At 48.4% G+C, this 21046-nt stretch overlaps 1 protein-coding gene across 3 annotated transcripts in view; it reads right to left on the reverse strand.

Annotated features, from left to right (window-relative positions):
- NWD1 (NACHT and WD repeat domain containing 1) overlaps nucleotides 1–21046 on the reverse strand; it is an 87971-nt gene that overhangs the window by 50415 nt on the left and 16510 nt on the right. For 2 of the 3 annotated variants that reach the window (XM_031659789.1, XM_031659788.1), the window contains 4 exons: nucleotides 20222–20338; nucleotides 12539–12836; nucleotides 6518–7790; nucleotides 383–586 (listed from right to left, as the gene is read on the reverse strand). In XM_031659789.1, the coding sequence (XP_031515649.1) occupies nucleotides 383–586; nucleotides 6518–7790; nucleotides 12539–12836; nucleotides 20222–20338 (1892 nt within the window). The remainder of the gene's footprint in view (nucleotides 1–382; nucleotides 587–6517; nucleotides 7791–12538; nucleotides 12837–20221; nucleotides 20339–21046) is intronic. The other variant, XM_031659790.1, reaches the window with a different exon arrangement.

Consider the following 21046-nt stretch of genomic DNA (forward strand, 5'->3'; position numbering starts at 1 on the left):
AAACTCCTGGGCTCAAGTGATCCTCCCCACCTCAGCGCCTCCTCCCAAGTAGCTAGGCCCCAAGTGTGTACCCATCACACCCAGCTAATTTTCTTATATTTTTTGTAGAGATGGGGCCTCTCTATGTTGCCCAGGCTGATCTCCAACTCCTGGCCTCCAGCAATCCTCCCACCCTGGCCCCACAAGGTGCTGGGATTACAGGCATGAGCCACTGCGTCCAGCCTCAACTCAATTTTAAAAATGAGTGAATTGTGTCAGAATTCTAACTGGACTTGATTCCCTGGGGAGTGAAGGATCTGGTACTGAGAAGACCCCTGGCCAGTGAGTCCTCCTTATTCTTGGGGTCCCACCCAGTGCCCCTGCCACTGCTGCCTGGACCTACCTGTGGGCAATAGCCAGGAGGGTGAAGCCATCCACGGGCCGCCGGGCCAAGTAGTATCCCAGATCCCGACGAAGCCGCACCCACAGCAGGGGCGGGAAGCGCAGCAGCTCCTTGCTGGGTGGGGTCCAGTCCCGGTACACAGCCTGCAGGACCTCGTCGTCCAAGGACAAAACATCCTTCAGCTCCGCCTCCGAGAGACCGTGCCTGAAGGGAGGAGGAGTGGGGCTTTGAGGCACATCTCATGTCTTCTGCGTTTGGAGGATGCAGAAGCCAAGAGAGGGAGGGATACAGCCACCCGCTCGGTGTCCAGCACATCACCTGGGATCAGCATTTGGACAGCGCCCACGAGGGCCCAAGCCCGTTAGGGCAGTATCCACCAAGGAAGACCTTTTCCGATTTATTTATTTTTTTTTTTTTTTTCTTTTTTTGAGACAGAGTCTTGCTCTGTCGCCCAGGCTGGAATGCAGTGGTACGATCTTGGCTCACTGCAACCTCCGCCTCCCGGGTTCAAGCGATTCTCCTGCCTCAGTCTCCTGAGTAGCTGGGACTACAGGTGCGTGCCACCACACTCAGCTAATTTTTGTATTTTTAGTAGAGACAGGGTTTTACCATGTTGGCCAGGCTGGTCTCCAGCTCCTGACCTCGTGATCCACCCGCCTCGGTCTCCCAAAGTGCCAATCTTTTCCTCTGCATGCACACCTACAGAACCATAAACCGATCACTCCTCAACCTCAAGCGGTCTGAGACAGACAGTATAGGGAGGGAAGGACGAGGTAACTCAAGGAAAATAATGCAGAAACTAACTGCACCCACCCCACTCCACCCTGGCCCACCAAGGCATGTCTTTAATTAGGATAAGTGGGCTGGGCGCGGTGGATCACGCCTGTAATCCCTGACCTTTGGGAGGCTGAGGCAGGAGGACTGCTTGAGGCCACAGCTCAAGACCAGCCTAGGCAACACAAAGAGACCCCATCTCTACAAAAAAAATTTAAAATTAGCTGGGCATGGGGGCGCACGCCTGTAGTCCCTGCTACTTGGGAGGCTGAGAGGGGAGGATGGCTTGAACCCAGGAGGTTGAGGCTGCAGTGAGCTGTGATTACATCACTGCACTCCAGCCTGGGCAAAACAGTGAGACCCTGTCTCTAAAACAAATACATAAATAAATGAACAAATAAGTACAAATAAAGTTTAACTGGTTAAAAAGTAATAAAATTCAAAATTCAGTGTCTTGGTTGCATGAACCATCTTTCAAACTTAAATTCAGTTTCTGAGTTGCATGAAGCACCTTTCAAGTGTTCCATAGTTTTTGTGGCTTGTAGTTACCATATTGGTAATAATGTCATACCCAACACTGTCCTCTTTGCAAACTTTTTTTTTTTTTTTTTTTTTTTAGACAGAGTCTCACTCTGTTGCCTAGGTTGGAGTTCAGTGGTGCCATCTCAGCTCACTGCAATCTCTGCCTCCTGAGATCAAGTGATTCTCCTGCCTCAGCCTCTCCAGTAGCTGGGACTACAGGTGTGCACCACCATGCCTGGCTAATTTTTGTATTTTTAGTAGAGATGGGGTTTCACTATGTGGCCAGGCTGCTTTCCAACTCCTGATCTCAGGTGATCTGCCTGCCTCAGCCTCCCAAAGTGTTGGGATTAGGTGTGAGCCACTGCACCTGGCCTGTAAAAGTTCTATTATATGGTGTCAGAGAGAGCCTAGCAGATGTGCCCATGGTCATGGGTGAACCACTAGGTTGAGAGTCCATCTTCATCCCTGAAGACATCCCCTAAGCAATGTGAACCCCAGAGCAAGCACCTCACTTGGCACTCCCACGGGACCCACCTAGCCTGAATTGCAAAACAGGGTTGTGCATGGTCATCAGGCTTGCATTTGATCTGATTTGATCAGGTTTACATTTGGCTGAGAGACCTTGGCAAGTAATGTACCTTCTCTTTACCTCAGTTTCCTCATCTGCCAAAAACAAAACTGTTGAGGGCTAAGAAGAAAATGCACTAGTTCCCCATATTCTGAACTCTTATTCTGGCGAGCATGATCTCATTGATCCTTCCCGTAGCCTTGGAGGATGGATGCTCTCCCAATGAGCACCTCTGTGCAGAGGAGGTAGTGAGGCTCCCAGAGGGCACAGGGCATGCTGAGTGCAGCGTTTCTTGGGCTCGCATTGTTGATGTTTGGAGTCAGATCATGTTTTAGGGTGGGGACCGTCCTGTGTGTTGTAGGGCAGCAGTCCCCAATCTTTTTGGCACCAGGGACCAGTTTCTTGGAAGACAATTTTTTTCCACGGACCGGGGTGGGGGTGATGGTTTGGGATGATCAAGTGCATTGTACACTTTATTTCTATTATTACTATATTGCAATATATAACGAAATAATTCTACAACTCCCCATAACATAGAATCAGAGGGAGCCCTGAGCTTGTTTTCCTGCAACTAGACAGTCCCATCTGGGGGTGATGGAAGACAGTGATAGGTCATCAGGTATTAGATTCTCATAAGATTCAAGCAACCTAGATCCCTTGTATGCACAGTTCCCAATAGGGTTTGTGCTCTTATGAGAATCTAACGATGCTGCTGACCTGACAGGAGGTGGAGCTCAGGTGGTAATGGGAGCGATGAGGAGCAGCAAGAAGTGGCTGCAGATACAGATGAAGCTTCACTTGTTCACCTGCTGCTCACCTCCTGCTGTACAGCCTGGTTCCTAACAGGCCATGGACCGGTACTGGTACTGGGGGTTGGGGACCCCTGTTGTAGGATGTGTAGCAGCCCCCACCCAAGCCTCCACCCACTAGATGCTGGTAGCATGACAGATAGACAGATGTATAAATAGTCATATCATAGACAGACATATTATAGAGAGAGAGATAGATATAAATAAGAGATAGAGCAATAGATACAGAGATAGATAAACATAAAGATAAATAGGTAGACAGATGATAGATAAATAGATATAGACAAGCAGATAGACATAGAGTTGATCCTTGAAGAACACAGGTTTGAACTGCATGAGTCCACTTATATGCGGATTTTCTTCCACCTGTGCTGCCTCTGAGACAGGAAGACCAAGTCCCCTTCTCCTCCTTCCCTTCTCCTCCTCTTCCTCTGCCTACTCAGTGTGAAGAACACGAGGAGGAAGACTTTTGTGATGATCCACTTCCACTTCATGAATACTACATGTATTTTTCTTCCTTATGATTATCTCTTTTTTTGAGACAGAGTCTTGCTCTGTCACCCAGGCTCGAGTGCAATGGCGTGATCTAGGCTCACTGTAACCTTCGCCTCCTGGGTTCAAGCAATTCTCATACTCAGCCTCCCAAGTAGCTGGAATTACAAGCATGAGCCACTGCACCCAGCCCCCCTTATGATTTTCTTACTATCGTTTTCTTTTCTCTACCTTGTTTTGTTGTAGGAATACAGTCTGTAATACATAGAACGTATGAAATACATGTTCACCAACCATTTACGTTACTGGTAAGGCTTCTGGTCAACAGTAGGCTATTAGTATTTAAGTTTTAGGGGAGTTCAAAGTTATACACCAATTTAGAGCTACATTGGGAGACAGTTGGTTCCCCTAACCCCCAGGTTGTTCAAGAGTCAGCTGTATATACAGAGATAGATTATAAGCCAGGCATGGTGGCTCACACCTGTAATCCCAGCACTTTGGGAAGCGAAGGTGGGAGGACTGCTTGAGCCCAGGAGTTTGAGAGCAGCCTGGGCAACATAGTGAGACCCTGTCTCTACTAAATAAATAAATAAATAATAAATCTGGGTGTGGTGGCTCATTCCTGTAATCCTAGCACTTTGGGAGGCAAAAGTGGGCAGATTACTTGAGGCCACGAATTCGAGACCAGCCTGGCCAACAAGGCAAAACCCTGTCTCTACTGAAAACACAAAAATTAGCCAGGCATGGTGGTGCATGCAGGTAATCCCAGCTACTTGAGAGGCTGAGACATGAGAATCATTTGAACCTAGGAGGCAGAGGTTGCCGGTAATGGATTACTTTCCGCCAGCAAAGTGCTGGGAAAAGAAGAAAGGAATGAAGAAGAAAGGAAGGAAGAGAAAAGGAAAAGGGAAGAAGGAAGGAAGGAAGGAAGGAAGGAAGGAAGGAAGGAATAAAACAAAAGCAAAAGCAAAACCAACAAGCAGCAGAGAGGAAGGGGTTAATCAGAAAGACCAAGCAGCCTCACTCCCTCCCCTGAGTTTGTCCTCTGCCAATTGGTGGAGACACCAAGGAACAAAACTTTGCCTTTACTGCAACTGGCCAACAGCAAACACTCAAAACTACCATCCAAAATGCTGGACGACATAGTTTTGCCTCTTCTCAGTTTTAGGGGAATTTTTGTTTTGTTTTTTCCTTCTTTCCCTTTCTTTCCTTTTCTTTCTTTCTTTCTCTCCTTCCTTCCTTCCTTCCCTTCGCTGCTCTTCATCCTTTCTTCTCTTTCTTTCTTTCTTTCTTTTCTTTCTTTCTTTCTTTCTTTCTTTCTTTCTTTCTTTCTTTCCTTTATCTCTTCCTTCCTTCTTTTCTTTTCTTTCTTACTATCCTTCTTCCTTTCTTCCTTCCTTAAATTTCTTCCTTCTTCTTCCTTCGCTTCCTTCCTTCATTCATCCCTTCCTTCCTTCCTTCCTTCCTTCCTTCCTTCCTTCCCTCCTTCTCTCTTTCTCTTTCTCTTTCTTTTTGAGGTGGAGTCTTCCCTTGTCACCCAGGCTGAAGCACAGTGGCACTATCTTGGCTCGCTGCAACCTCTGCCTCCTGGGGTCAAGTGATTCTCCTTTCTCAGCCTCCTGAGCATCTGGGATTACAGGTGCCCGCCACCATGCCGGGCTGTTTTTTGTATTTTTAGTTGAGACAACTTTTCGCCATGTTGACCAGATTGGTCTCAAACTCAAGTGATCCACCTGCCTTGGCCTCCCAAAGTGCTGCGATTATAGGCATGAGCCACCATGCCAGGCCTTTCTTTTTCTTTCTTTTTTCTTTCCTTCCTTCCTTCCTTCCTTCCTTCCTTCCTTCCTTCCTTTCTTTCTTTCTTTCTTTCTCTTTCTTTCTTTCTTTTCTTTCTTTCTTCTCCCTCCTTCCTTCTTTCCTTCCTTCTTTCCTTCCTTCCTTCCTTTCTCTCTCCTTCCTTCCTGCCTGCCTGCCTGCCATTCTTCCCTGTTTCTCTCTCTCTCTTTCTTTCTTTCTTTCTTTCTTTCTTTCTTTCTTTCTTTCTTTCTTTCTTTTTCTTGCTATATCCAAAAAGCAATATATGCATGTTACTTTTGACTCCTCATCCACACCTGGCATCTCTGAGCAATGGCCCCAGATTATCACAACCCAAGTTTATTGCATTTTTTTTTTTTTTTTTGAGATGGAGTTTTGCTCTTGTTGCCCAGGCTGGAGTGCAATGGCGTGATCTCGGCTCACTGCAACCTCCACCTCCTGGATTCATGTGATTCTCTTACCTCAGCCTCCCGAGTAGCTGGGAATACAGGCATGCACCACCATGCCCGGCTAATTTTTTTGTATTTTTGGTAGAGACAGAGTTTCTCCTTGTTGGTCAGGCTGGTCCAACTCCCGACCTTGGGTGATCCGCCCGCCTCAGCCTCCCAAAGTGCTGGGATTACAGGTGTGAGCCACTGCGCCTGGCCTAGTTTGTTGCAATTCACAGCCCCGAGACTTTCACTTGGCTAAGCAACCATGTAGGCAGCCCTTTCTTTCTTTTGCATGGGTGGATTTATTTTCCCAGCTTTGTTGAGGTATAGTTGACAAACAAAAATTGCATTTGGCTGGGCACGGTGTTGCACACCTGTAGTGCCAGCTACCCTACTTGGCAGGCTGAGATGGAAGGATCACTTGAGCCTGGAAGTTGGAGACTGCAGTGACCTACGGTCATGGCACTGCACTCCAGCCTGGGCGACAGAGTCAGACCCCATCTCTGAAAATTAAAATTAAAAAATTATATTTTGTTGGGCACGGTGGTGCACACCTGTAGTCCCAGCTACTCAGCAGGTGAGGCGTGAGGATCACTTGAGACTGCAGTGAGCTGTGATCGCGCCTCTGCACTCCAGCCTGGGTGACATAACTAGAGCCCCATCTCTAAAAATAAAAACTTAAACATAAATAAATAAATAAGAGTTTCAAAACACAGAGACTTACCGGGAAGACACGATGTAGCCCAGCACGTGGGCCACGAGGAGCCGCCCATGTGTCTGCTCCAGACGGGCGCAGAGCTGGTGCGTGGCTTCCTCCGCGGTGGTGGCCAGTGGTGCAGGCACGGTGAAGGAGGCCCACTTCCGGGCCTCCTCAAAGGCCAGCCTCAGCCGCCCCGGGTTCCCACACTCCGGGAGGCTGGCCCAGAGCAAATCTGTGTGCACCGGGCTCAGCGTCCTCCTTGCAGCCACCAGCAGGTGTTGGATCATCTCCTGGCCTTGGTTTCCAGTGAGGGGCTTCACCTCCCAGTAGGCCTCCGGGTCCAGGAGCACTCGCTGTAAGGTGTCCAAAACCCCCAGTGCCCCCGAGCAAGCTGAGAGGATGAGGTGCACCCTCGGGGGGCAGTTGAGAGGCAGCCAGGGAACCCTCCGAGCATGGCGGACAGAGTCCAGGTCATCCATAGCATCCAGCAGGAGCACAAGAGACTCGAAGTTTCTGCAGGAGACGGTGTGGAAGAGGGTGTGGAAAAACTGGACCACCCTGGTGTGGGCATCCAGAACCTGGGCAGGGGGTAAGGGCAGCCCATAGGCCAGGCACACCTGGAAGCAGATGCTCTTCAGCAGGCCACGGGCATCCGAGCTCATCTGCGACGTCCCCAGCAGCCGCAGGACGGTCACCGTCTTGTGCCCGAGCAGCCTTGGCATCTGCTCAGCCAGCTTGCACATCAGGGCCGTCTTTCCGATGCCCGGGGGCCCGAAGAGTACCAAGGGGGTGTGCTGCTTGCTGTCATCGTGCCTGAGCTGCTGCCCAAGCCGGGCCAGGAGTTCCTGACGTCCGCAGAAGTTCTGGGTGACCTCCGAGCTCTGCCAAAGGTGGTGGCGGATCTCTTGGTAGAGCCACGCCAACTCCTGTCCGGCCACATCCAGCTCACGGAGGCGCTCGAGGACCTGGTGATTGGCCCTCGCCACAAACTGCTCACCCAGCTCCTTCAGGTAGTGGGCGTGAGTTTTGTTCTTGGGGTTCACCAGGTCGCGGCTCCACGGCAGGCGGTGGGCCTTGAGGACCTCAGGGTGCATGTCAGTGATGTGGCCCTTGAGGCTGCTGAGAAGGTTCTGGGCATCAGTGTCCAGGCAGCCATCCGCGAGCCGGTCCACCATCCCGAGGGCGCAGTCTTCAAGGATGTGTTTGTAGAGGTCTTGGATCTCTCGAAGGAAGACGGTCGCTCCCTGGTCCCGGTCCTCTGAGCTCAGCAGGCCCCGCTGTATCTCCCAGTCAATGACTGCCAAAGTGGGGAAGGTGGGAAGGAAGTGTGGTCATTATTGGGTCAGCAGCTGACCTAAATGGGGTTGCTGGGAGACCTGTTGTTGGGGGACGTGCATTGGTTCTCAAGATTAAAGTGCACCAGAGTCCGACCTGCGAGACTCAAAAAGACCCGCATGGCTGGACCCCACCTCCAGAAGTGATTCAGCAGATCTGAGTGGGGGCCCGGAGTTTGCATTTGCAACAAGCCAAGGCTTGCTGGTCCAGGGACTGCACCCAGAGTTACACTAATTAAGCCATTATTCTTAAAGAGAGAGAGAGAGAGTCGGAGTTTCACTCTTGTCACCCAGGCTGGAGTGCAATGACATGATCTCGGCTCACCGCAACCTCCGCCTCCTGGGTTCACCCACCACTCTCCTGCCTCAGTCTCCCGAGTAGCTGGGACTACAGGCACCTGCCACCACGCCCAGCTAATTTTTCTATTTTTCATAGAGACGGGGTTTCACCGTGTTAGCCAGGATGGTTTCAATCTCCTGACCTCGTGATCCGCCTGTCTCGGCCTCCCAAAGTGCTGGGATTACAGGCGTGAGTGACCGCGCCCGGCCTAAGCCATTATTCTTACTCTTATTATTATTGAGACACGGTCTCACTCTGTCACCCAGGCTGGAGTGGAGTGGCGCGATCTTGGCTCACTGCAACCTCCCCCTCCCAGGCTCAAGTGATCCTTCCACCTCAGCCTCCCAAATAGCTGGGATTACAGGCATGCACCAGCACACTCGGCTAATTTTTGTATTTTTTTTTTAGAGATGGGGTCTTGCTATGTTGCCCAGGCTGGTCTCCAACTCCTGAGCTCAAGCAGTTCTCCAGCCTTGGCCTCCCAAAGCGCTTGGGATTACAGGCGTGAGCTACTGCGCCCGGCCTGATTTAGCCATTATTAATCAAAGACCCCTCAGGGTAGGCAACACAGAGGCCCCATGTGAGGAGTAGCCACACTGTAAAACAATACTGTCATCCTCAAAAAGTGAACCATGGAATTACTATCGCACCCAGCAATTCCACTCCCAGGTATCTGCTGAAAAGACCTGAAAACAGAGACTCCAACAAATACTAATACACCCTTGCTTGTAACAGCACCATTCACAACAGCCAAAAGACAGAAACAATCCAAACAGCCATCAGCAGGCTGGGTGTGGGGTCTCAGGCCTGTAATCCCAGCACTTTGGGAGGCCAAGGCAGGCGGATCACCTGAGGTCAAGAGTTCGAGATCAGCCTGGTCAACATGGTGAAACCTCGTCACTACTAAAAATACAAAAATTAGGCTGGCATGATGGCACACGCCTGTAATCCCAACTACTCAAGAGGCTAAGACAGGAGAATCGCTTGAACCTGGGAGGCGGAGGTTGCAGTGAGCCAAGATCATGTCACTGCACTTCAGCCTGTGCGACAGAGCAAGACCCCGTCTCAAAAACAAAACAAATCAAAAGAAACATCCATCAACAGATGAATGGATAAACAAAATATGGTCCTTCCACACAATGGGATACTATTCAGCCATTGAAATGGATGAAATACTCACAGATGTTAAAACGTGGATGAACCTCAAAAATATGATGCCGAGTGAGAGAAGCCAGACACAAAAGGCCATGTAGTGTGAGATTCCATTGACATGAAATGTCCAGAACAGGCAAATTAACAGAGACAGAAAGCAGATTGATGGTGGCCTGCGCTGGGAGAGGGGAGATGGGGAGTGTTTAATGGATAGGGCTTCTTTTGGGGTGATGAAAATGTCTTGGAGGGCCAGGTGTAGTTCACGCCTGTAATCTCAGCACTTTGGGAGGCAAACGCTGGACAATCGCTTGAGCTCAGGAGTTCGAGACCAGCCTGGGCAACATGGCAAAACCCCGTCTCTACAAAAAATAAGTCAGCAGCCTGTGATGGCATATGACTGCGGTCCCAGCTACTGAGGAGGCTGAGGTGGGAGGATTGCTTGAGCCCAGGAGCTGGAGGCCACACTGAGCCGTGATCGTGCCACTGCACTCTAGCCTGGGCAACAGAGTAAGACCTTGTCTCAAAAATAAATAAATAAATAAGTACAAAGAAAATGTCAGGCAGGCGCAGGTGCTCATACCTGTAATCTCAGCACTTTGGGAGGCCAAGGCGGGCTGATCAAGAGGTCAGGAGTTAGAGACCAGCTGAGCAACATGGAGAAAACTCGTCTCTACTAAAAATACAAAAATTAGCCAGGTGAGGTGGCACGTGCCTGTAATCCCAGCTACTCAGGAGGCCGAGGCAGGAGAATCACTTGAACCCAGGAGGCGGAGGTTGCAGTGAGCCGAGATTGCACCACTGCACTCCAGCCTGGGCAACAGAGCGAGACTCCATCTCAAAAAAAAAAAAAAAAAAAAGAAGAAGAAGAAGAAAGAAAAAGAAAAAGAAAAGAAAATGTCTTGGAACTAGACAGAGTTGGCAGTTGTAGATCACAGTGAATGTAATAGTTGCCACTGAATTGTATGCAGCTGGCCATTGAAGAACATGGGCTTGAACTACACAGGTCAAGTTTCTTCTGCCTCTACCATCCCTGAGACAGCAAGACCAACCCCTCCTCTTCCTACTCAAGGTGAAGATGACAAGGATGAAGACCTTTGTGACTGATGAACCACTTATGCTTAAGCAACAGCAAACATATTTTCTCTTCCTTGTGATTTTTGTAATAACATTTTCTTCTCTCTAGCTTACTTTATTATAAGAAAACAGGATATGATAGATAGAACATACAAAATATGTGTTCATCGACTGTTTGTTTGTTTGTTTTTCTTTTAGACAGAGTCTTGCTCTGCTGCCGGGCTGGAGTACAGCGGTGCGATCTCAGCTCACCACAACCTCTGCCTCCTGGGTTCAAGCGATTCTCCTGCCTCAGCCTCCTGAGTAGCTGGGACTACAGGTGCTCACTACCATGCCCAGCTAATTTTTGTATTTTTAGTAGAGACAGGATTTCACTATGTTGGCCAGGCTGGTCTTGAACTCCTGACCTCGTGATCCATCCGCCTCAGCCTCCCAAAGTGCTGGGATTACAGGCATGAGCCACCGCACCCGGCCAACTGTTTATGCTTGTTTGTTTGATATGGGGTCTCACTCTATCAATCAGACTGAAGTGCAGTGGTACAATCTTGGTTCACTGCAACCTCCACCTCCTAGGCTGACAAAATCCTCCCACCTCACCCTCCTGAGTAGCTGAGACTACAGGTGTGCGCCACCACACCCAACTAATTTTAATTTTTTAAAAAAATAAAGGTGGGGTTTTGACATGTTGCCCAGGCTGGTCTCCAACTTGGGGTTCAAGTAATCCACCCACCTCAGCCTCCCAAAGTGCTGGGATTATAGGCGTGAGCCACCACACCTGGTCAACAATTTATGTTATTGGTAGGCTATCAGTAGCTACGTTTTGGGGGACTCAAAAGTTATACACAGATTTTCAATGGTGCAAGGGGTTAGAGTCCCTAAACACTATGTTGCTCAAGTGTAGACTGTATTTTATTTAATTAATTTATTGATTGATTGATTTAGAGACAGGGTCTCACTCTGTCACCCTTGCTGGAGTATGTGGCAAGATCATAGCTCAACGCAGCCTCCAACTCCTGGGCTTAAGTGATCCTCTCATCTCAGCCTCCTGAGTAGCTGGGGCTACAGGCATGCACCACCATGCCCAGTTAGTTTTGTTTTTGTTTCTGTTTTTGTTTTTCGAGACAGGTCTCTCTCTGTAATCCCGGTTGGAGTGCGGTGGCATGATCTCGGCTCACCACAGCCTCTGCCTCCTGGGCTCAAGCAATCCTCCTGCCTCAGCCTCCTGAGTAACTGGGATTACAGGCCTGCACCACCACGTTTGGCAAATTTTTAAAAGTTTTGTTTGTTTGTTTGTTTGTTTTTGTAGAGATGAGGTGTCACTATATTGCCCAGGCTGGTCTCAAACTCCTGAACTCAAGTGATTTTCCTGCCTCAGCCTTCCAAAATGCTGTAATTACAGGTAGGCACCACTGGGCCCAGCCTGCCAGATTTTAGTGCTACAAATCCTGCATCCTAGGAACCCCTTCATCCCAGGCAAACTGGGATGGTAGCACCCTGGATTGCTCCCCCTGATCTGGTTTGGCTGTGTCCCCACCCAAATCTCATCTTGAATTGTAGATCCCATAATTCACATGCGTTGTGGGAGGGACCTGGTGGGAGATAACTGAATCATGGGTGGTGGTTTTCCCCCTACTGTTCTCATGGTAGTGAATAAGTCTCACGGGATCTGATGGTTTTATAAGGAGTTTCCCCTTTTGCTTAGCTCTCACTCTGTCTTGCCTGCCACCATGTAAGACGTGTCTTTGCTTCTCCTTTGCCTTCTGCCATGATTGTGAGGCATCCCCAGCCATGTGGAATTCTGAGTCCATTAAACCTTTTTCCTTTGTAAATTACCCAGCCTCAAGTGTGTCTTTATTAGTGGCATGAGAACAGACTAATATACCCCCCGTGCCAGGAGCCTCCCTGGGAGTCGAGAAGAAAGAGCCAGCGAGGAGAGGAAGATCCTGAGACCAAGACTGATCAGGAATGTGGCTGAACTATTTTGGATCAGTAAAACAGCCTTTCTCAGAGCCGAGGGACTAGCGGTTGACTGGTTTGGCATTTGCAAGAAATGCAGACTGTTGCATTTTTGCCAACAGGGGATGGATATTCTGAACACGCAGTCAGTTTCATGTGGATCTCCAAGGGGAGTCCCTGCCACCTCACCTGACCGGTGGTAGCGCTGCCACTGCTCCTGGGTGATGAGCCCCAGCCTGTGGGCCTCCTGGGCTCCAGAGCGTAGGACAGAGGTTAGGGTAGCCTCCTCTGGTTCACAGGCCTCCCCAGTACCTGGTGCCTGCAGGATGTAGGTGGGAGGAACCGCATTCTCGTCCCTCCGGAAGTGTCGTGCCACCAGCTCCAGGTCACTTGTCCCGGCAGTCAGACGGGCCCTCGATACCTCCCACTCCTTCTCATCGATCCGCGAGGGAACCACACAGGGGCCGTACTGATCACCGATGAGAGCCTGGCAGAGAGGAAATCACAGATGCAAATCTCACTTTTTTTCTTCAGACAGGGTCTTGCTCTGTTGCCCAGGCTGGAGTGTGGTGGTGCAACCATGGCTCACTGCAGCCTCGACCTCCTGGGTTTAAGTGATCCTCCCGCTAGGACCACAGTCACACACCACCACACCCAGCTAATTTTTAAGTTTTTATTTTTGGTCTCACTACATTACCCAGGCTGGTGTTGAACTCCTGGACTCAAGTGATCCTCCCATCTCAGCCTTACAAAGTGTTGGGATTACAGTCATGAGCCACTGTCCCCAGCCACAATTTACTATTCTTTGTCCAATTCAATGTATAAGTAAATGACTCTAGCTGCTTTTGTGGGTCCTTATTTCCTTATGAGGGTTCTTGTGCCATGTAAAAAACTTGTATTAGTAAATGTATGTCGGCCAGGTGTGGTGGCTCACACCTGTAATCCCAGCACATTGGGAGACCAAGGCAGGTGGATCACCTGAGGTCAGGAGTTCAAGACCGGCCTGGCCAACAGGGCGAAACACCATCTCTACTAAAAATATAAAAATTAGCTGGTTGTGGTGGCAGGAGCCTGTTATGCCAGCTACCTGGGAGGCTGAGGCAGGAGAATCACTAGAACCCAGGAGGCAGAGGTTGTAGTGAGCCAAGATCGAGCCACTGCACTCCATCCTGGGCGACAGAGTGAGACTCTGTCTCAAAACAAATAAATAAATAAATAAATGTGTATGGTTTTTTTTCCTGTTAATCAATTTTACATCAGTTTAATTCTTGAATCCAACCAGCACTCTAAGAAGATGGAGGTGAAGTCGACCACTCTGATAGTCTGGAGCCACCAGAAGTCATGAGGGGCAATAAAGAATTGTCCCCTAGGCTAGGCATGGTGGCTCACGCCTGTAATCCCAACACTGTGGGAGGCCAAGGCAGGAGGATCTCTTGAGACCAGAAGTTAGCGACTAGCTGGGCAACATAGTGAGACCCCATGTCTACAAAAAATTAAAAATTATCAGGGTGTGCGGGTGTGCATCTGTAGTCTCAGATACTCAGGAGGCTGAGGCTGGAGGATCACTTGAGCTCAGGAGTTCGAGGCTGCAGTGAGCTGTGATTGCACCACTGCACTCCAGCCTGGGGGACAGAGTAAGACCCTGTCTCTAAAAAAAAACAACAACAAATAATGGGGCTGGGCAAGGTGGCTCACGCCTGTAATCTCGACACTTTGGGAGGCTGAGGTGGGCAGATCATTTGAGGTCAGGAGTTCAAGACCAGTCTGGCCAAAACAGTGAAACCCCATCTCTACTAAAGATACAAAAATTAGCCAGGCATGGTGGTATGCACATGTAATCCCAGCTACTAGGGAGGATGAGGCAGGAGAATCACTTGAAGCCAGGAGGCGAAGTTTGCAGTGAGCCAAGATCGCACTGCTACACTCCAGCCTGGGCGACAGAGCAAGACTGTCTCAAATAAAATAATAATAATAGGTAACATAGTGAGACCCTGTCTCTATAAAAAATTTTTTTAAAAAAATAGCCAGGTGTGAGTTAGCCGGTGTGGTGGCGGGTGCCTGTAGTCCCAGCTACTTGGGAGGCTGAGGCAGGAGAATGGCGTGAATCCAGGAGGCAGAGCTGGCAGTGAGCCAAGATCATGCCACTGCACTCTAGCCTGGGTGACAGAGCGAGACTCCGTCCTAAAAAAAATAAAAATAAAAACATAAAATATAAAAATAAATTTAAAACAATAGCCAGGCATGGTGGCATATGCCTGTAGTCCCAGCTACTCAGGAGGCTGAACAGGGAGGATTGCCTGAACCTGGGAAGTCGAGGCTGCCATAAGCCATGATCATACCACTGCACTGTGCAGCCTGGGCAAGACCATGTGTCAAAAAAAGTTAAAATTTGCATTAAAATATTATTTATCAGCTGGGCGTGGTGGCTCATGCCTGTAATCCCAGCACTTTGGGAAGCTGAGGCAGGAGGATCAACTGAGGCTAGGGAGGTCAAGATCAACCTGACCAATGTGGAGAAAACCCATCTCTACTAAAACTGCAAAATTAGCCAGGTGTGGTGGCGCATGCCTGTATTCCCAGCAACTCGGGAGCCTGAGGCAGGAGAATTGCTTGAAACCTGGAGGTGGAGGTTGTGGTGAGCTGAGATCGTGCCATTGTACTCCAGCCTGGGTGACAAGAGAGAAACTCTGTCTCTCTCTCTCTCTCACTATATATATGTATAAAATATTTTTATATATTATATGTATATATATTATATATATTACATGTATATATTGTATATATTATATATATTATATGTATATATACACACATATTTTATATATATATGATTTATCTTGATAACTGAGATTTAATTTAAATCTTGTGATGGTTCTCCATTCTTGTTCTGATCCTTCCAGGGAGAATCAGAGGTGAAACAGGGCTAAGAGGACCCTAAGTCCAGCTTTCTCCTTTTATTATCATGGAAACAGGGGCCTGGGGATGGAACAGAATTAGTCCAAGGTCACCGGGTGGCTTAAGGGCTGGGATTTTGCCACAGCACTCCAGCCTTGATGACAGAGAAGACAGTGTCTCAAAAAAAAGAAAAAAAAAAGAAAAGTTAACCTGGAGGAGGCCTAGCCCTTTAGGTCAGAGCCAAAGTCCAGTTTCCTCATGATGAAATAGAAGCAATCAGCTGGATGCGGTGGCTCACCCCTGTAATCCCGCCGCCGGATGAGATCCTAAAGTCGACAAATGGATCAGGTCAGGGATTCGGACAACCGACAAAGAACATGGTCAGGTCAGGTCCGAGAATCGCCGTCGAGAACAAGGATCGATCAAACTAAGGATCTCTCGACAAATAAAATCAGCTTTGCGCGCGCGCCACCCACCACCGCGGCCGAGCGAGCAGGCGGCAGCAGAGCAGGCGGCAGCAGGCAGAAAGGCAGCAGGGCGAACACAGGCGTTGCCGCCAGCTTTACTGCCGGCGGCAGGCGGCGTGCGGCGGCGGGCGGCGCGCTCAGGATCGGATATCGATCATCATCGATCATCCGGCGCGTCGTTCGAGATCGGCGAAATCTCAAGGTGGTATAGTTTGGATGCTTGTCCCCCACCTCCGCCAACCAAAACTCCTGTTGAAACTTAATCCCCAGTGTGGTAGCATTGAGAGGTAGGGCCTTTAAGAGGTGATTAGGTCATGAGGCTCTGCCATCATGAATGGATTAACCCACTCATGGATGAATGGATGAATGGATGAAAAGGTTATCATGAGAATGTGACTTGTAGCTTTATAAGAACAGGAAGAGAGACTGAGACTTGAGATAGCACACTCACCCTCTCGCCATGTGATGCCCTGCACCACCTCAGGACTCTGTGAGACCCCAGTAGCAAGAAGGCCCTCACCAGATGCAGCCCCTTGACCTCGGACTTCCCAGCGTCCAGAAATCTAAGAAATGAATTTCTGGCTGGGCACAGTGGCTCACACCTGTAATCCTAGCACTTTGGGAGGCCAAAGTGGGTGGGTCACTTGAGGTCAGGAGTTTGAGACCAGCCCGACCAACGCGGTGAAACCCCGTCTCTACTAAAAACACAAAAATTAGCTGGAAATCGCTTGAACCTGGGAGGCAGAGGTTGTAGTGCGCTGAGGTCCTGCCACTGCACTCCAGCCTGGGCAATGGAGCAACTTCATCTCAAAAAATATATAATAGAAGTCCGGGTGTGGTGGCTCACGCCTGTAATCCCAACACTTTGGGAGGCCGAGGAGGGTGGATCACCTGAGATCAGGAGTTCGAGACCAGCCTGGCTAACATGGTGAAGCCCTGTCTCTACTAAAAATATTTAAAAATTAGCCAGGCTTGGTAGTAGGTGCCTGTAATCCCAGCTACTCAGGAGGCTGAGGCAGGAGAATTGCTTGAACCCAGGAGATGGAGGTTGCAGTGAGCCAACATGGTCCCACTGCACTCCAGCCTGGTTGACAGAGTGAGACTCCATCTCAAAATAATAATAATAATAATTTCTTTTTAATTCTTTTTTCTTCTTCTTTTTTTCTTAAGAGACAGACTCTTCCTCTGGCACCCAGGCCAGAGTGCCACTGTGCAATCATAGCTCACTACCACCTCAAACTCCTGGGCTCAAGGGATTTTCCCACCTCAGCCTCTCGAGCAGCTAGGACTACAAGCATGAGCCACTGCCCCAGCTAACTGTTTTATTCTTTTTGTAGAGATGGGGTCTTGCTATGTTGCCCAGGCTGGTCTTGAACTCCTGGGATCACACGATCCTCCGACTTTAGCCTCCCAAAGCACTGGGATTACAGGTGTGATCCACGGTGTCTGGCTTCATCTCTTTACAACCAGTCAGTTTCAGCGATTCTGTTATAAGCAACAGAAAATGGACTAAGACACAAGCCAAGCACAGACCAGTGGTTATACGAAGGAAACAGGTGGTAAAAAAAACAAAACAAACAAGCTGCTCCAGTCTGTGGGATCAGGGCAAGGGAAACAGGAACAGTTCCCACCGGGAACAACTCTCAGAGCTCTGGAGATACAAGAGGCAAGAGCCTCTCTTGAAGGAAGCACCATGGGGAGCTGTCCCCAGCCTCGGTGCTGCCTAATAACTTATTTACCAGAGAGACACCTCTCCAAGGGCCTCCAGCACATCTCTGATTTTTGTGGAAGGCCACCCACAAATCAGAGTCATGGAGCAGAATGATGCTGTGGCTCTTGGGCAGTAGAGGGGTGATGCCTGGTTCAAGAGGGAAGCAGGAAGTAAGTCCAGGTCAGCTGGCGATGGGGCCTTTCTGGAAGGTCCCAGGGCTGGTTGGTCAGGCCCCAGAGAAGCTCAGAGATCACCCCTAGGTTCCCTGTGCAATCAGGAAGCTGCACTGTGCTTTTGGCTGCCTGTAATTTGGGTTCCAAAATCAAGTTCCTCCTGGCGTTCTTGTCTCCCTTCTTTTCCCTTTCTTCCTTAATTTTTTTTTTTTTTTGGTAGAGATGGGGTCTCAAGCTGGTCTTTAACTCCTGGGCTCAAGTGATCCTCTCGCTTCAGCCTCTTGAAGTGCTGGGATTACAGGCATGCGTCACGGTCAGCCTCTCTCTCCTTTTTTTTTCCTTGGAAACTCAATAAACTGATCATTGGGCTCCTTTGAAAAATTAAATTTAGGAGACTGGAAATTTAGGAGATTTACAACAGAATGTAGAGTTTTCCAAACATTAGGATATATTTTAAAGCAGTAATAAATAAAACAGAGTGGCACCAAATTACAATAGAAGTGTAGATCAAAAGAATAACTGTAATCCCAGCTACCCAGGAGACTAAGGCTGCAGGATTGCTTCAGTCCAGGAGTTCAAATCCAGTCTGGGCAACATAGCAAGACGTTGTCTAAAAAAAAAAGGAGAGAAATATATATAAATATGCATGTTTTGCCCATTATTCCTGGCTCATAATTCCCAAAGCCCTTGTTACAGTCTTTTGTTGTAATGTTGGGACACTTTAGGTCTCAGAAGCAGACCTCAGAAAATAGAATATCTCTCTGGTCTTCACCTTCTCCAATTTTTTTTTTTTTTTTTGACCGAGTCTCCCTCTGTTGCCCAGTCTGGAATGCAGTGGCACAATCTCGGCTCACTCCAACCTCTGCCTCCCAGTTTCAAATGATTATCCTGCCTCAGCTTCACGAGTAGCTGGGATTACAGGTGTGCACCACCATGTCTGGCTAATTTTTGTATTTTTAACATAGATGGCGTTTTACCATGTTTCCCAGGCTGCTCTCAAACTCCTGACCTCAAATTATCCGCCTGCCTCAGCCTACCAAAATGCAGAGATTACAGGAGTGAGCCACCGCACCTTGCCATGATACTTTACTTTTTCCCTCTTTACTGTCCAGGACAGGGATCAGCACATTTTTCCTGGAAAAAGTCAGATAGTCAATATTTTTGGCCTTACAGGCCAGATGGTCTCTGTCAGAATGACTAAACTCTGCCATTATAGTTTGAAAGCAGTGCTAGACAAAGTGAAAAAAAGTGGACATGGCTGTGTGCCAATAAAGTTTTACTTACAAAGACAGGCAGCAGGCCACACTTGCCTTTCAGGCTTGTTGACCTCTGCTCTAGAATTTCTTTCTTTCTTTCTTTCTTTTTGAGCAAGAGCAACAGAGTCTTCCTCTGTTGCCCAGGCTGGAGTACAGTGGCATGATCTCGGCTCACTACAACCTCCACCTCCCAGGTTCAAGCAATTCTCCTGCCTCAGCCTCCCAAGTAGCTGGGATTACAGGCACGTGCCACCACGCCCAGTTAATTTTTATATTATATTTTTTTAGTAGATATGGGGTTTCACTATGTTGGCCAGGCTGGTCTCAAACTCCTGACCTCATGATCCACCCGCCTTGGCCTCCCAAAGTGCTGGGATTACAGGTGTGAGCCACCACTCCCGACCTCCTGCTCTAGAATTTCTAAGGAAAATGTGATCATTCTGTATCTGGATGTATCTGGAACTCGATGTAATAAATTAAGATTCAGGCCAGCCTGGGCAACATCAAGACCCCATCTCAAAAAAAAAAAAAAAAAAAAAAAAAAACACCTTAAAACTAGAGCAGGTGCATTGGTTTATGCCTGTAATCCCAGAACTTTGGGAGGCCAGGGTGGGAGGATCGCTTGTGCCCAGGAGTTTGAGATAAACCTGGGCAACATAGTGAGATCCCATCTTTCCAAAACAATACTAGCCAACTGTGGTGGCACACACCTGTAGTCCCAGCTACTCAGGAGAACAACGCAGGAAGATCACAAGCCCAGGAGTTCAAGTCTATAGTGAGCCATGATCTCGCCACTACACTCTAGCCTGGTCAACAGAGAAAGATCCTGTCTCAAAAAAAGAGAAAAAAAAAAAAAGACTAAGGAATATCATTCAATTTTAATAGCACAAACCATTAATTGTGGACTGGAGAGTGACTTTGTGATAGAGGGGGTGTAACTGGAAGAGAGAGGGGAGAAGTTCCCATAACCTGAAACCAGTGGTCACATGGAGGAAAAAAAATATCCTAAGACCCTGAGGGTTTCCACCGTTTCCATGGTTTTCCAGGATCCCGAAGTCCCATAGACATAAAGTGGAGGAAGTGGGGAAGGTGGGAGAAAGTCCAGATCAAATTCTAAGATTCCTTCTGGCTTCAACACTCTACTCTCCAAGCCACCTGCTGCTTCCATTTGACAGCTAATGACTGGATCCCATTCAGCTCTGCAGAAAGAGTGCTGTGATTGATTAGTAATGTCTGCCACAGGCAGGCCATAGGGATAAAGTATGAAAGCAGAAATAGTACCTACTGCCCTCCTCTGATCAGTTTGTCTAGAAAGCAGGGGGCATATTCTGGAGGAGTAAGAGCTAACCCATTCCTCCTGAGACACTCACAACAAAAGCTGGCCCTATGGATGTTTTCCAACACCGGTCAACCTCCTCCAAGCAGAGTTCTGTGGTCAAGAGGTCAGTGACTTCAGTGTTCCGAATACCCCACCTCAGATCAACGACCTGGGAAATAGAAACACAGGTTTGTCAGAGAGGTGGCATGATAGGTGATTTGTTTTTTCAATCCCTTTTGACAAAAGCAGAAAGTTTCTTTCAAAAATTTTTGACAGCCTCTTCCTGTAGGGGAATATCTGGATTAAAAGAACTTGAACCAAATTCATAACCTCAGTATAATCATGAGAAAAATAACAGACAGACCCACACTGGAGGGAAGGGCATTCTTCAAGACGCCCTGCCAGTCAAAGCCAAGCATGGTGGCGGGCACCTGTAGTCCCAGCTATTCGGGAGGCTGAGGTAGGAGGATCAATTGAGCCCACAAGATAGAGGTTGCAGTAAGCTCTTATTGTACTACTGTACGCCAGCCTGGACGACAGAGCCAGGCCCTGTTGAAAGGAAGGAAGGAAGGAAGGAAGGAAGGAAGGAAGAGAGAGAGAAAGAGAGAGAGAGAGAGAGAGAAAGAAAGAAAGAAAGAAAGAAAGAAAGAAAGAAAGAAAGAAAGAAAGAAGGAAGGAAAGAAAGAAAGAAAAGAAAGAGAAAGAAAGAAAGAAAGGAAGGAGACTGCCAAGGTCATGAAAAATAAGGAGACTAAGAAATTGACGCAGACCAGAGGAGACTGGGGCAATAAGACAATGAAATGCAACGGGGTACTCTGGATGGGATTCTTCACCAGAAAAGACTTAGAAGAGCTGGCAACATTTGAATAAAGTTAGG

This window comes from Papio anubis, chromosome 20, assembly GCF_008728515.1.
Source record: "Papio anubis isolate 15944 chromosome 20, Panubis1.0, whole genome shotgun sequence".
Taxonomy (NCBI): Eukaryota; Metazoa; Chordata; class Mammalia; order Primates; family Cercopithecidae; genus Papio; species Papio anubis.